Source organism: Chrysochloris asiatica, unplaced genomic scaffold (assembly GCF_000296735.1).
Source record: "Chrysochloris asiatica unplaced genomic scaffold, ChrAsi1.0 scaffold00019, whole genome shotgun sequence".
In the NCBI taxonomy this organism is placed as follows: Eukaryota; Metazoa; Chordata; class Mammalia; order Afrosoricida; family Chrysochloridae; genus Chrysochloris; species Chrysochloris asiatica.
This window is the reverse complement of record NW_006408537.1, coordinates 27,543,074-27,559,551: the sequence shown is the minus strand read 5'-3', so window position 1 is coordinate 27,559,551 and position 16,478 is coordinate 27,543,074. Positions and strand designations below refer to the sequence as shown.

General features: G+C 41.3%; 1 protein-coding gene across 1 annotated transcript in view; it reads left to right on the top strand.

Annotated features, from left to right (window-relative positions):
* Positions 1-2,649: 2,649 nt before the first annotated feature.
* The window catches only part of SLC17A5 (solute carrier family 17 (acidic sugar transporter), member 5), a 68,123-nt gene continuing 54,294 nt past the window's right edge, over positions 2,650-16,478 (top strand). The window contains exon 1 of the mRNA XM_006835760.1: positions 2,650-2,743. Within this exon, the coding sequence (XP_006835823.1) occupies positions 2,650-2,743 (94 nt within the window). The remainder of the gene's footprint in view (positions 2,744-16,478) is intronic.

The window sequence follows — 16,478 nt, the reverse complement described above, 5'->3', positions numbered from 1 at the left end:
CCGCAGTGTCGGTGGTTCAAGCTCACCGGCTGCTCCTCGGAAATTCTATACAAGGTCGTTATGGGTTGGAACCAACTCCATGGCACTTAACAACAACAACAACAAATGACAAGCTATGGACTGCAATTTGGAGCTCAGCAGGCATTTTGCGGGAAAAAGATGAAGCTTTCTGCTCCTGCAAAGATGGTTGTTGTTAGGTGTCATCGAGTCAGTACTGACTCATAACAACGTTATGCACCGCAGAACAAAACATTGCCCGATCCTGGGCCAACCTCACTACCGCTGCCACGCTTGAGTCCATCGATGCTGACACCTCGCCAATCCATCTGGCTGATATTCTCTGCTTTCAGTCAAGATCCATCAGACATCAGCAATGATATCCCTCGTTCCACGTCCTCTTCTGAATCCGGCTTGAACCTCTGGAAGTTCTCTGTCAATGTATGCCTGTAGCCATTACTGTATTACTTTTAGTAAAACTTTACTTGTGTGGGATATCAAAGATATTGTCCGATGATTTCCGCATTCCGTTGGGTCACCTCTCTTTGGAATGGGCACAAATATGGATCTCTTCCTATAAGTTGGCCAGATAGTTGTCTTCCAAATGTCTTGGCATAGGTGAGTGCCTCCTGTGCCGCCTCACTTTCTTGAAATATTTCTATTTGTATTCCATCAGTTCCTGGTGCCTTGTTCTTTGCCAATTCCTTCAATGCACCTTGGACTTCCTCCTTCAGTATCATTGGCTCTTGATCATATCCTATCTCTTGAAATAGTTGAACATCAACCATTTCCTTTTGGTACAGTGACTCTGTGTATTCCTTCTATCTTCCTTTGATGCTTTCTGCATCATTTCAATAATTTGCCCAGAGAATCCTTCAATAACGAAAGTCGAAACTAGATTTTTTTTCTTCAGTTCCCCCAGCTTGAGAAATGCTGAACATGTTCTTCCTTTTTGGTTTTCTGATTCCAGATATTTATACATTTTGTTATAATATTTGGCTTTATCTTCTAAAGCTGATCTTTGAAGTTTTCTGTTCAGCTCTTGGACCTCCTCATTTCTGCCATTTGCTTTAGCATCTCTACGCTGGAGAGCAAGTTTCAGTGTCTCTTCTGACATCCATTTTGACCTTTTCCTTCTTTCTTGTCTTCTCAACGACTTTTTGCTTTCTTCATGTACGATGTTCTTGATGTCATCCCACAACTCTTCTGGTCTTGGCTCTTTAGTGTTTAATGTATCAAATCTGTTCTTCAGATGACCTCTAAATTCAGATGGGATATATTTAAGGTCATATTTTGGCTCTTGTGGACTTGTTTTCATTTTCTTCAACTTCAGTTTGAATTAGCTTATGAGCAATTGATGGTCTGTTCCACAATCTGCGTCTGGCCTTGTTTTGACTGAAGATATGGAGCTTTTCCATAATCTCTTTCCACAGATGCAGTCAATTTTATTTCTGTGTATTTCATCTGGCTAGGTCCATTTTGAATCTGACAACCTGCAAAGATTAGTCTTGGAAACCCAGTATGTGTTGCTATGAGTTGGAAACAATACTTAACAAGGGCATCTATGGCCTTATTTTTCTATCTCCAGGCCTATTGTGCCCCGGACTGGAAACCACAAGGTCCACTGTTGGAGCCCACCAGTCACTCAGGAGAGATGAGGCTTTCTACTCCCGCAAAAGATTTGAAGGCTCCGAAATCCTATACAGGTTCGCTATGAGTCAAAACCCCCATGGCATTTAACAACAAGCCTGTGACCCCCATAGCAACTTCAGATCTGCCCACCTAGGCCTGCAAGTTCTCTTTCTGACTCAGCAATACCAAGGGACTCTCTTATTAGATTTCTATAGGTTAAATGATATGGTATTGCCAACTTTGGATTGTTTTGACCTACAAAATCGTCAACTAATCATGACGCCAATTGTTTTCATGTATTGCTTAATCACCTCAAAAACTCTGGTAAGGACACTATGACAGTATGAAGTAGATAGCATCACGCCATCAATATTCATGGAAATTTAATAATGATAAGTGAACATCAAATATACACGATCTACTTCCCAAGTTCGACACAAACCCTTTCAGTTAAGTGCTACTCAGATTCCCGCTGCCTTCCTTTAGATCCCTCACTCTTCCTAGTTCTCAAAGGGGCCCTTGTTGTTTTTGTTAAGTGCCCTCGAGTTGATTCTGACCCATAGCGACCCTGTATAGGGTTTCCAAGGAGCAGCTTGTGAGCTTGAACAACCAATCTTGCAGTTCAAAAGACTTTGCAGTCTGACGCATTAGCCCACAGCACCACACCAGGACTCCTTTAAACTTTATTAAATGAAGGTTTCTAAGTGGAGGCATAAGATGGAGGCACCGCCTAGAACATCCAGCGACTCAGCAAACTTAGAACTCTCAAAAACCTGCCTTCCCCAAACAAAGCACATCAGCGTTGCCCGAACCTAAGATGGCGCTGGGGCGGAGTCTGCGGGCCTCCTCTAGGCGGGGCCGCGGTGACGCGACGAGGCCGAGGGGCGGTTCTAGCGCCGAAGGCGGTGCCGGAGCCTGCACTCACGCCCCGCCCTGCCAGCTTGGCCCTGGGGCTTCGGCTGTGGGGTCCGAGCTCTGCTTTCCGCCAGGAGACGCCAGCTCCAGCTCACCGGGGGCGTCATGAGGTCCCCGGTTCACAACCTGGTCCCACACGACGGCGATGAGGGCACGGACAGCACGCCCCTCTTGCAAGGCTCCCGGCAGGCCGAAGCTGGTGAGCGGCGGGCTCGTCGGGGGCTTTGGGTGGGCGACTGTCCAGGGTGGGTGTCCATGACCAGAGAGCCTGTGCCCTCTGCCGGCGGTGCGGGGACTGCTTTGTGTGAGGGCTCTAAAGACGAGGAATCCATTCAGGGTCCCCCTTCCCCAGGACACCCTCCCCCACTGCTGCCCTCGGGCCTTGGCAGGTGCAGTCCCGCGGGGCCGGCTTTGGGAGCAGCACGGCGCCGGCTAAGGCTCCTGGGAGTTCTCGGCAGTGCTGGGCTGGGACCCGCGGAGAGCAAACTGGGAAGGAAATCTGGAATCAATGGATGGGAGTGGGCCGGCCGGAGTCGGCCTCTTCTTCCTTGTCACAGTCAGGTTTCCGCAGCTGCAAATTGGTCGGCATGTGATCTAGTAGCTTCTTGGGAGGGGAGTCATAAAAATATGGAGTTAATATTTGTGAGTATGCGGTGGACAATATTTCATAACTCAGCGAGTATTTAGAAACTGTGAGGTGAGGCACTGAAAGTACTTCACACATGCCATTTTCCCTCTTTAGCTGTCTGTGCTTGAGTTGGGAAACAGTTCCTTTATCTTCAAGATAGGAGATCTGCAGAATGTTAATTTACCAAAGGTCTTGCAACACATAGAAAAGGTACTTAGCAAGCGATCGCCTCTGGATTTGGGGGAATAAAATAGTTTGCTGTTTGATACTTTTGTAAAGTTGTTTACTTAAAGGTAGTTACAACTAAAGAACAGATTTGCGTGTATTTGGTACTTTCAAATATGGGTACATGAGAAAAAGAGGTGAGTTTGGAAATTTTACTTTTTTTAACCAGAGGTTAATTCTGTGGCGCCTCTTTGTTTTTAACATTACCAGATGGTGGCAGTAGAGTTGGTAGCATTATAGCTGCATCGTGTAGCTAGGGGACTGTTTCTGTCAATGCTAACTGTAAATACTGTACTGTAGTGATGGTTACCTGGAAGTCAGATTTAATTTCATAAACTGAACTTTTTCTGTGGCTTACTTTGATAGAAATTTGTAACGTTCTGTAAAGTAATGCAGTGTGGAAATACAGAAGCAAATACCATAATAAAGATATTCCAATAGATTACTACATCCTGTGACAATTTGAAAATATGTGCTCACGAATAATCAAAATACAACTCAAATGTGAAACATCATTAACTGTTAAGGAAATGCAGATTAAAACCAAAAGGCGTTGCCATTACACACCCACTGTTGTTAAGTTCCAACCAGTGGATTCTAACTCATAGCACTTATGTATAACATTTCCAAGGAGCAGCTGGTAGTTTTGAATGACTAGTGCTTATCATACAGTACCACACCAGGGCTCATAGTGACCCTGTATAGGGTTTCCAAAGAGCATCTGGGGAGTTTCAACTGCTGACCTTGTGTTTTAAACCGACCTTGCCATCCATTGCTTTATCCCACAGTGCCACACTAGAGCTCATACACTAAAATGGCTTAAATTGAAAAGTTTAGGATACCAAATGTAGACAAGGAAATGAGTTACTGGAACTCTTAACACATTGCTGTTAAAAGAGTATAAAAACTCTGCAACTGCTTTAGAAAACTGTTTGGCACCTTAGTGTAAAGCTGAACATACATTACCATATAAGGACAATGTTTATAGACATTTTATTCATAATAGTAACAAACTAGAAACAACCTAATTGTCCATAAAGAGGATAAACAAACTAAGAGCTATGCATACAATGAAATATTACTCAGTAATAAAAGGGAACAAACTACTCATATGCACAAAATGTTGTTGTTGTTAAGTGCTGTGGAGTCAGTTCCAACTCATGGCGACCCTGTATAGGGTTTCTAAGGAGCAGCTGGTGAGTTTGAACTGCTGACCTTGTGGTTCGAAGTCCAGTGCAGATCCTACAGCACCACACCAGGAGTCCCATATACACAACAATGTTTATGAATTTCAAAACATACTGAGAAAAAATATATATAGCCACCATAATGTATATGACCATTAATATAAAGTTCTAGAACAAGCATAATTAATCTATAATAAAAAGTAGATTTATAGTTAGAAACTGTGGGCAGAAGGGAACAGACTATAGAGGGCCACTAGGAAACTTTTTGGGGTGATGGAAATGTTCTATCTCTTGATTGAGGTAGACAGTTGCATGCATTTGTCAGAATTCGTCAAACTTACACTTGAAATGGGTACATTTTCTTGTATGTAAATTATACCTCAATAAAGGTTGTGGGAAAAAATAGCTCATAACAGTCCTTTAAAAACAATCCATGCTTGATTCACAAGTAGAGTGTATTGAGCCTATGCTATCTGTATCTATTCATCTTGTTTTTTTAGTTTGAGGTAATTATCTGCATTATGGCCATTTTCCTTCTTATTTTTACGTACCTACTACAACAACAACAACAACCCAGTGGGAAGCAAGTGAGATAGAAATAGCAGCAGCACATTTTTTCTTCTATTCTATTTTAAAATATACTAAAGTTTTTATAGAAGTGAAACCTACAGTATATATGACATTGAATTAGTCGACAGTATTCTAAATTTAGGCCTGCTTAACCTGTGTGCTATAGGATTAACACTGGACTACGGAACCACAAGTTCAGCAGTTCAAGCCCACCAACTACTTCTCAGAAATCCTATAATACAGGATTGCTATGAGTTGGAACCGACTCAAACGCACTTAACAACAAGCTTAACAACAAGAAAAGAGCTCCTTAGAGACTACTACTTAGTGGAACTTCATTTTATACCCTGATAACTCAGAGCCAGGGAGGTTAAGTAATATGCAAAGATTGCACTAAGCGGTACCCTTATTAAAGACTGTTGTTGGTAGATTGTTAGGTGCCACTGAGTCATAGCAACCCTATGCACAACAGAACGGAAACACTTCCTGGTGCTGCATCATCCTCACAGCCCTTGTTAGGTTTCAGCCTTTTGTTACTGCCACTGTGTCAGTTCATCTCATTGGGGGTCGTCCCCTTTTTCATTCACCCTCTACTTGACCAAGCATGATGTCCTTTTGCAATGAATGGTCCCTCCCGACAACATGTCCAAAGTACTTGAGATGAAGTCTCACCATCCTTGCTTCTAGGGAACATTCTGGTTCCCTTCTTCCAAGACACATTTACTTGTTCTAACAGTCCATGGTACTTTCAATATTCTTCACCAGCACCATAATTCAAATGCATCAATTCTCCCATCTTCCTTACTCATTGTCCAACTTTCACATGTGTACAAGGCCATTGAAAATACCAGTCTTGAATTAGATGCCCTTTGGTACTCAAAGTGACATCTTTCCAGTTTAACACTTTAAAGAAGTCTTTTGCAGCAGATTTACCCGATGAAATACATTTGCTTTCGTAACTGCTGCTTCCATGAGCATTGATTGTGGACCCAAATAAAATGAAGTCTTTGACAACTTTAATCTTTTCTCCACTTACTATGATGTTTTTTTATTGCTTCAATGGTGAGGAATTTTTCTTTACATTATGTTGCAGCACGTACAGAAGACTGTGGTCTTTGATCTTCATCAGCAATTATTAAGCCCTCAATGCTTTAAACAAGCAAGATTGTGTCATCTGCATTATTGCAGGTTGTTAGTGAGTCTTCTTCCAATCCTGATGCCACATTCTTCTTCCTATAATTCAGCTTCTCAGATCATTTGCTTAGCATACAAATTAAGTATGGTGAAAGACTACAACCCTGGCGCATACCTTTCTTGATTTTAAACCACTCAGTGTCCTCTTGTTCTGTTCAAATGAGCCGCTTGGTCTATGTACAGGTTCCTCATGAGCACAGTTAAGTGTTCAGGGACATCCATTATTCACAGTGTTATTCATGGTTTGTTATAATCCACACAGTTGTATGCCTTTGCATAGTGAATAAAGCACAAGTAATCATCTTTTTAGGGAGTCCTGATGTGGTGCTATAGGATAAGCACTGGTTAGCTGTTCAAACCCCCAGCCACTTCTCAGAAATGATATACAGGGTCGCTCTGAGTCAGAACCAATTTGACAGCACCTCACAACAATAAATGTCTTTTTGTTATTCTCTGCTTTAAGCCAAGATCCCTCTGATGTCAGCAACGATATCCCTAGTTCCACATCTTCTTCTGAATCTGACTTGAATTTGTGGCAACTCACTGTCGATGTACTGCTGCAACCAATTTTTAGTTATCTTCAGCAACATTTTACTTTTGCATGAATGTAAGGCATGGCTTGGGTCCAGTGCACCTTAGTCCTCAATGTGACATCTTTACTTTTTGATACTTTAAAGTGGTCTTGTGTAGCAGATCTGCCCATGCATTATATATCATTTGATTTCTTGACCTCATGACTGCTGCTTCCTTGGGCATTGATTAACTAACATTCAGGAGAACTCCGTGGTCAGTTCTAATATACTGGCCTCAGAGTTCTCATGAATTGTATTCCCATCTTCCTACCTCAATGCAAAACTACCACCTTTGCATTATATTTCAGAATTTTCTATTTGCAAAATCTTTTATCAGTTTTAGTTATTCCCCAACCAATTTGAAAGTTACCCTTCCAACCTGCCATAAATATGGAGACATAGTTTTAAATTTTGCACAGTGTTTCTTTATTAAGATAGCTAAAATTAGGATGGAGAACAGAGGCTTCATATGATAAGCATTGGACTGCAAACCCCATGGTCCATGGTTCGAGCCTATCAACTGCTCCATGGGAGAAAGATGAGGCTTTCTACTCCAGAGAAGATTTAAAGCCTCAGACACCCTATCCAGGGTTGCTGTGAGTCGGAACCAACTCCACTTAACAACTACAAAAATTAGGATATGTTTCTTAAGTATCAGTAAGAATCAGTGCGTCTCAGATTGACATTGTAATTCAAACCTCTTAGTAACTATGGAATTCCTTGGTGGTGCATTTAAAGTTCTCTGCTACTGACTGAAGGGTCAGTGGTTCAAGTCTACCCAGAAGCACCTAAGAAGAAAGTCTTGGTGATCTACTTCCAAAAAAATCAACTGTTGAAAACTCTAGAGAGCACAGTTCTACTCAGACATATGTGAGGGGTCACTGTGAGTCTGAACTGACTCAATGGCAACTGGTTTGTTTGTTTGGTTGGTTAACCAACTATGGTTTGCCTCTCAATATTTGCTTCTACTGAGTCCCATGGAATTCAGAGATATACACCAAAATGGTGGGGGAAGAGCAGCTCAATGCTGAAGAACAACAGGAAGTCTGTAGGTTTTCATGCTTAATATAGATGAGAGGAAGGGAAGGAATTAGTCAAGGAAAAGCAAAACTTCCCCTTCACCATACATAAAAATTCTTTATTCCTCACTCTTCCAGCAATTGAAGGTTTATTTCTGTTGTAAGAAGAAATGTTGCTTGTATTTAGTTAAGTAAATTTTCAAAATACAATTGTACCAAAGATGATGTGCTCAGTCTTACTATGAAAAAAGTTTTAGGGTTACCAAGACCATTCTTTTGTGTTCAGAGCCATCAGTGTGGAGCCAAACATAATACCTAACTACTCATCTCAGCTCCACCACTTATAGCTGTGTGGTCTTGATCAAGTAACCGACCTTTCTATGAGGACAAAAAAACCACTATCAAGTTTATGTTAACTCACAATGACCTTGTAAGACTGGGTTTCTAACACTGTAAATCTTTATGGGAGCAGACAACCTCACCTCTCTCTCAAAGAGTGGCTGGTGGATTTGAACTGCTGATCTTGCAGTTGGCATTCCAATGTTTAACCCACTGCACCACCAGGGCCCCGACTTCTTATAAGGAGTATAGCATACCTAATTCATGGGTTATTGTGAGAACTTAATGCGCTAATAGAAAATGCTTAAGATAAAGCTTGGTATACTGTATCAGGATTTTCTAGATTATAGTAGCAGTAGCCTCATGCATCTTGTGTTTTGTTTTCTTTGGGGATTTTTTTGTTTGTTTTTTGTTTTGTTTTTGCATCTACTATTCTGTATGGACTCCTGGTGTGGTGCTATAGAATCAGCACTAGACAGTGAACCACAAGGTCGATAGTTCAAACCCACATCGGAAACCCTATATGGAGGGTCTATGAGTCAGAACCAACTTGATAGCACTTAAACAACAATAACATTCTTTTGGGGGAAAGAGGATTTACATGCAAGATTGAGTTACATAAGCCTAGATTTTCACAACTATATTTTGTTTATGAGCATGGCGCTATGGGATAATGCACTGGACCACAAGGTTGGTTTGAACCCCAAAGTTCAAACTCACCATTCACTCCTTGGAAGCCCTATACATGGTCACTATTGCATCGTGGTGTCAGTTGGAACTGACTCGACAACACTTAACAACAACAATTGTCTTAATTAAATGGTGCTGTTACAGAATGAAGGGAAACTGCTCAGTGTTGTGACGGTGAGTCTAACATGGAAGTAACTGGGGCCATTTTAATGAGGTCTGGTGTTTCCATTTGGGAGTTAGGAATGTATAAGAGTCCTAGTGTGGTGCTGTAGGGTAAGCTCTGGAGTGCTAACCGCAACGTTGGCAGTTTCAACCCAATAGCCGCTCCTGGGAAGCTCTACACGGGTTGCTAAGAGTTGTAACAGACTCAGTGACACTTAACAAAAACAAGGCTTATACAGTGATTTATCAGTAATTAATTACCCTTTGTTGTTGTTATTAAGTGCCTTCGAGTCGGTTCCGACCCATAGCAACCCTGGATAGGGTTTACAAGGAGCAGCTTGAACTGCTGACCTTGCAGTTCAAACAACTTTGCAGTCTGGCACATTAACCCACAGTGCCACACCTGGCAGGGTAATTAAATTAAGTTAAAATCAGCTTTATTTTATCCATTTGGGGTAGGCAGTATTTTTTTTGCAGCTCATACATGTACAGCTTTATTCCAAACAAAGTGTGTTTAAGCACGTAACTGCAATCAGTGGATCGCTGCAGACAACTTCCCCCAGCAATATGCCATTTTAGTCTCAGTAGGTGACTTCCAAAAAAGACCACTTTTCATGCTACAGAAAAAAATGGTTTTGATATCAGGGTTAATATTAAATATTTAATAAAACTCAAGTGTTCCACTTCCAAAATCATTAAAGCTTTGCAACAAGTTTACAGGAATGTTGTCCCACATAGAACAACAGTTTTTAGATGGATCAAGTTTTGGGTTTTTGTTTGTTGTTGTTTTTGTTTTGTTTTTTAACTTGTGAATTGAGTGAAGGTTTAGAGAGCAGATCATCAGTTTTATCTTCAACAAATCATAGACTTCATTTGATATCCATGATTCAATCCCTTCAAATATCACTTATTCTGTGTGACTTTTGTCTCCATTCTTCCTTTTGTCTCAACACTTCTGCATTTTGTCATTAGGTAAATGCTGTCCTTTTGATCTTGAGGGGTTGACCTATCTGTGGTGAACACACCGCACTAGTTTTGTTATCACTGCACAACCTGAGGCCCCCCTCCCCCCCCCTTATACCTATCTGTCTCTTGGCTGAAAAATGAGCCTTGAGGGTAAGTTCAATTCCAGACCTAAAAGTTTACCAAGGGCTGTAGTCTAGGGTTCCTCTAGTCTCTTTGTGACCAGTAAGCCTGATCTGTCTATGATTTTGAGTTTTGTTCCATCAAAAGAAGATGGAAAAGCTTTCATTAGGCACTCTTGTAAGAGTGGCATCATCTTTAAACCCTGTGTGGAAATCCCTGACCCACCACCATAATGTTCAGGGAAGATATAGTGACCTGAAAGTCCAGCAACTTTTAGATGATTATTCAAAATTTTTTATCATGGGAGCAGACAATGTAGATTCCAGGTAGCTGCAGCAGACCTTCATGACCCTCCTTGGGAAGGCTTGGTACTGATGGAAAAGAACACCATAATGCAAAAGACCATCTGAAACTGGTTCTGAAGAAACTGTTACATCACATCCTGGGGAGTGTGGGGATTGTGGTCGACAGAGGACCTAAGATCAGGGACATGCTGCTGGACAAGGTGCCAACAGCCACCTATGCTGGGACCATTGTCCCATAAGAGGTTATTACTGGTCTGCTTCTTGGGTTGTTTTAAGGACTTCTTACCATCTTCACATCTGACATGCTGCCTACCACCCCTTCCCTAAGTCTGCCACTGAAAGCACCTCCTTTGTGCCTATCCCAAGAGCTATATCATTTCCTAATCTGTAGGACCCTTCTCCAGCTTTTTTTTTTTTTTTTCTTTTAAATTTATTTGTTCAAGAAGCTAGGTCATTCCCATAGCTTGAATTTTACTGATTACATCCTTGTGTTATCATTTAAGAAATTCTTTTGTTTCTTGTGTTTCCTATGCACTGGTGTCTTTGTTATTTAGTGCTGTCCTGTGGCATCATAGGATAAGATCTCAACCTCAAGGTCAAGGTCAGTTTGAACCACAAGGTCAGCAGTTCAAACTCATCAGCCACTCCTCAGAAATGCTATAAAGGGTCGTTATGAGTCAGAACCAACTTGATGGCACTTAACAACAGTAACATAACGGAAATATCACAGGTGAATGGCTTTAACAAACAAATTCTTCACTACCAGTTTGGGAGTCTAGAAGTCTGAATTCAGAGTGTCAGCTCAGGAGAAAGGTCTTTGTCTCCTTTCAGCTTCTGTAGGCCCATCAGTCCTTGGAGATTTCCATGTGTTATGGCATCCATCTTCCTCGGGATCTAGGAGCTTCACAAGGCAGGGACTCCCCAGGTCCAAAGGACACACTTCACTCTTGGCTTTTCTTTCCTGGTGGTAGTAGGTCCCTCCTTCTTTGCTCACTTCTTTCTCTTTTAGATCTCAGAAGAGATTGACTCAAGATACAACCTAACACCCAATTCACAATAAGAAGTTAAAAAAAATTCAAGCTAATTATGTAGATTTTGTCCGACTTCATTAACAGCAATAGAAGTTATGATTTGCAACACAGAATAATTACATCAGATCAGAACTTATCACTCCAGATCACATTATGGGGTGCGACTCGACAGCACTTCACAACATTATATTAGATCTCATCATGGGGAATTCTTATATCTTAACTGCTAAGTCACTGAGAATCCTGGCCCAGTCAAGTTAACACAAAACCTTAATTGGTAATTGGAAGATTTAGAGGTATGATCAGAGTGTGGTAATTTCTAATTATCATCTAGAGTAATTTATAGTTGGAATTTGTATGTACATTAGAAGTCACCTCTCTAATTCTGCACTATAAAAATGTTTGCTTACAAACTTGCCCAGACACTAGAGAATCACAGCAGTAAACAAAACAGCAACAGTCCCTGCTTTCATGGAGCTAATTTTATATTCTAGTATGTATTATACTCTACACTAGTTGTTAGTTGCCATCAAGTCAGCTCCTACTCATAGCAGCTCCGTGTACAGCAGAACAAAGCATTGCCCAGCTACAACAGTGTAATGACAGGGAACTAACTGCCCAAGGTTCAGGCTGGATTTAGATGAGAATTTGGGATGAGGGACATCATTGCTGACATCAGATGTAACTTGGCTGAAAGCAGAGAATACCAGAAAGGTGTTTGTTGTTGTTAAGTGTGGTCAAGTCGATTCTGACCCAGAATCTTTATGGGAGCAGAAAGCCTCATCTTTCTCCCACGGAACCGCTGGGAGTTTCGAACTCCTGACCTTGAGATTAGAAGCCCAATTCGTAATCATTACGCTACCAGAGCTACCTGTGTCTTATTGACTACACAGAGGCTTTCGCTTGTGTGGATTATGACAAGCTATGGACAGCATTATGGAGAATGAGTATTCCAAAACATTTCATTGTGCTCATGAGGAATCTGTACATAGACCAAGAGGCAGTTATTAGAACAGAACAAGGGAACACCGAATGGGTTAAAATTAGGAAAGGTGTGTGCCAGGGTTATATTCTTTCACCATACTTATTCAATCTGTACACTGAGCTGGATTATATGGAGGGGAAAAAGTGGTATCAGGACTTGAGAAAGACTCATTAACAACCTTCAATATGCAGATGATAGAAACTTACTTGCTGAAAGCAAAGAAAACTTAAAATACTGACGAAGATTAAAGACCACAGCCTTCTGTATGGGTAGCACCTCAACATAAAGGAAACAAAAATCCTCACCACTGGACCATTTAACAATATCCATGTAAATGCACAAAAGTTTGAAGTTGTCAAACACTTCATTTTGCTCAAAACAACCATCAACACTCTTGGAAGCAGCAGTCAAGAAATCAAACAAATCTGCTGCCCAATACCTGTTTAAAGTGTTGAAGAGCAAAGATGTCAGCTTGAGGACTAAGGGGCACCTGACCCAAGCCGTGGTATTTTTAATAACCTTATATGCATGCAAAAGTTGGACGATGAATAAGGAAGACCACAGAAGAATTGACATAATTGCGCTATTATGTTGGAGGAGAATATTAAAAGTAACATGGACTGCCAAAAGAGCAAATCAATCTGTGTTGGAAGAAGTATAGCCAGAATACTCCCTGGAAACCAAGATGGTCAGATTTCATCTCTCATACTTTGGACATATTGTCAGAAGGGACCAATCCCTGGTAAAGGACTTCAGGCATAAGAGAAAAAGAGGAAGACCCCCAATAACATGGATTGGGACTGTAGCAGTAGCGATGGCTTCAAATGTAGCAATGATTGTGAGGTTGGCTCAGGACCAGACAATGTTTTGTTCCATTGTGCATAGGGTTGCTATGAGTTGGTACCAACTCAATGGCACCTAACAACAACACCTCATTTGGAGTGGTACTGGAGGATAAGCACTGGACTGCTAATCACAAGGTTAAATCCACCAGCCACTCCTTGGAAACTCTTCCTAGGGGTCACTATTTATCAGAACTGACGCAATTACACTTAACAACAAGCCCCATTTTCAAAACCATTTGTATGCTCAAGCCTCTTGCTGTGGCCACCATGTTTTTTGAGTGCTTTTCACACCGGGAAGCTCACCTTCTAGCACCATGTCAGCCAATAATCTGTCATTATCCACAGGATTTTCATTGGCTAATTTTAAGAAGTGGATTGTCAGGGCTCTCTTCTTAGTCTGGAAGCTCTGCTGAAACCTGTCCTCCATGTATAACCCTACTGAAATTTAAAATGCTAGCAACTTAGCTTTCAGCATCATAACAATACCCAAACAACTGCAGTACAATAAACAACAGACAAGTGTTGGCCTAAACCATTAGCGGTCTCCATTTATACTTCTTTTTTTTAATAGTGAACCAAGTGATAGTTTACATGAGATAACATCAGCTTTATAACATCATTTCATTGAAATGATTATAGTCTCTGTGCGTCATCATTCAACAGTATTTACTTCCATTCCCTCTGTTTTGTTTTGTTTTTTGTTTTTTTTTTTTGGGGGGGGGGGTACACAAAATCACTCAGGAGTATATAATCATTTTAACAGCCAAAGGACACATTCTGCAAGCCTGCCTCCTGGTCTCCAGCACCCAATCCCTCTCTTTCCATGAGTCCAGAGTCCTCAGCTGCTCCCTCTCTCCATGGTCTAATCCCTGCCTCCATCTCTGGTGTCACTGCTTCTCTGGATAGGGTCCCACATTCCACTTGAGCCCTTCTCCCTTGATAGTCCTAGAGTCCTTGTTTCTGGGCTGTAAGATTAACTACTCCCCCATTTTTGTTTGTTCCTTTACAATTGTGACAGTTGCAATTAGTCATGATAACAATTACTATTGAATCATAAAAATCTTATCACCTTCTCTTTTCACCAGACCCGTCTAGACAAGATGAAAACTATTCAGTGGGGGCTCTAATTTCCCCCGCACACTCTTAAACTAAACTCCCTCTTGAAAATTTGTAAGCCAGTCACCTCGTGCCTTTATCACCCCCTCATTTTAGGTGGTGGTGGTGGTTATGTTCCGTGGAGTCAGTTCTGACTCATAGTGACCCTGCACAGGGTTTCTGAGGCTATAACTCTTTACAGGAGCAGAAAACCTCATCTTTTTCCCACAGAACAGCTGGTAGTTTCAAACTGCTGACCTTGTGCTTCACAGCCCAATTTGTAACCACTGTGCTACCACAGCTCCTTGTCTAAGTAGCAAATGTTTAAGTTGCCCATCCCTGTCTACCCTGTATACAGAGGGGATAGCATTGATATTTGATGGGAAGACTACGTCCCTCTCAGTTGGTGTTTTAAGCTACTACATCCATAAGTGTAGGTCAAGTTCATCAAATTATAGCAATTTACACTCGTTTCCTTTATCAAAAATTGTTTTTTGTGGTTTTTTTTAAATCTTCCTCTAGTCAAGTTCTGATTATCAAGCCATCGAAGCAAGTTCAAATGGGTACTATCTTCAAGTTTGGACATTCTTGTATGTCTCATCCCTTCATATCAGCTGGATGCTTCACTGTCAGCTCTAGCCCTCTGTGGCTATGTCCTCGTTCATGGGCTCAGGAGACCCCAGATCTCACCACACTTCGGACCAACCAGCCCTTCCTCTTATCTCTCTCTCATCTCCAGGCCAACAGGAGTCTATGGAACATGGTAGATCAGCCCCTTTCTTCATTGCTGCCTTTCCCCCTCTTCCACTCACCAGTAGACCAGTGGGGTCACCAGCAAGCTTATGTGCCTGCTCATGTGTTCCCTTTGAGTTTCAGTCTTGGAGGGGGCCCAGTTATACTTATTTTTTAATCTGGCTCAACATCATTACCTGTCATTTTATTTTCTTGCCTATATTGTACGTGCTGTTGCCCCTGATTTGTTATCACATCCATCTCAGTACCAACCATTTGCTTTCTCAGTTCCTGCCCCTAAGCACAAATGTATATTGCTTTCAGGTCACACACTAGGGAAGATTGCTCCTACCTTTTGAGATGAGCAATCTTTTATGTTTTGCAGGGAGCCACACTCTCTTCAACTTCTTCACTTCATTTTTCAATTTCTAACTTTTCATCATACTTACTCAATCAGTATTCTTTTGCCATACTTATTCAATCTGTATGCTAAGCATATAATTTGAGACACTGGATTATATTAAAAAGAACAGACATCGGGATAGGAGAAAGACTCATTAACAATTTACAATATGCAGATGGTACCATCTTGCTTGCTGGAAGTGAAAGAACTTAAAATATTTACTGATGAGGATCAAAGACCACAGCTTTCAGTTTGGATTGAACCTCAGTGTAAAGAAAACACAAATCCTTACAACTAGACCAATGAATAACATCCTGATGGAGGAAAGATTGAAGTTGTCAAAGATTTCATTCTGCTTAGATTTACAGTTAACACTCATGGAAGGAGCAGTGAAGAAATAAAGTGATGTATTGCATTATATAAATCTGCTGCAGAAAAACTTCTGTAAAATATTCAGTAACAAAGATGTCAGTTGGAGAAATAAGGTGTGTCCGACCCAAGCCATGGTATGTTCAGTAGCTTCATATGCATGTGACAATTGGACAGTGAATAAGGAAGACCACAGAAAAATTGATGCATTTGAATTATGGTGTTGGAGAAGAATATTAAAACTCTCATGGACTCCAGATGACCAAACAAATCTGTGCTGGAGGAAGTGCAGCAAGAATGCTCCTTGGAAACCAGGATGGAGAGACTTCATCTCCCACACTTAGGACATGTTAAGATGGACCAGTCCCTGGAGAAGTACATCATGCTTGGTAGAGTAGAGGGTCAGTGAAAAAGAGGAAGCTCTCCAATGAGATGTGTTGACACAGTGACAGCAGCAATGGACTCAAATGTAATAAATGTGAGGATGGCGCAGTACC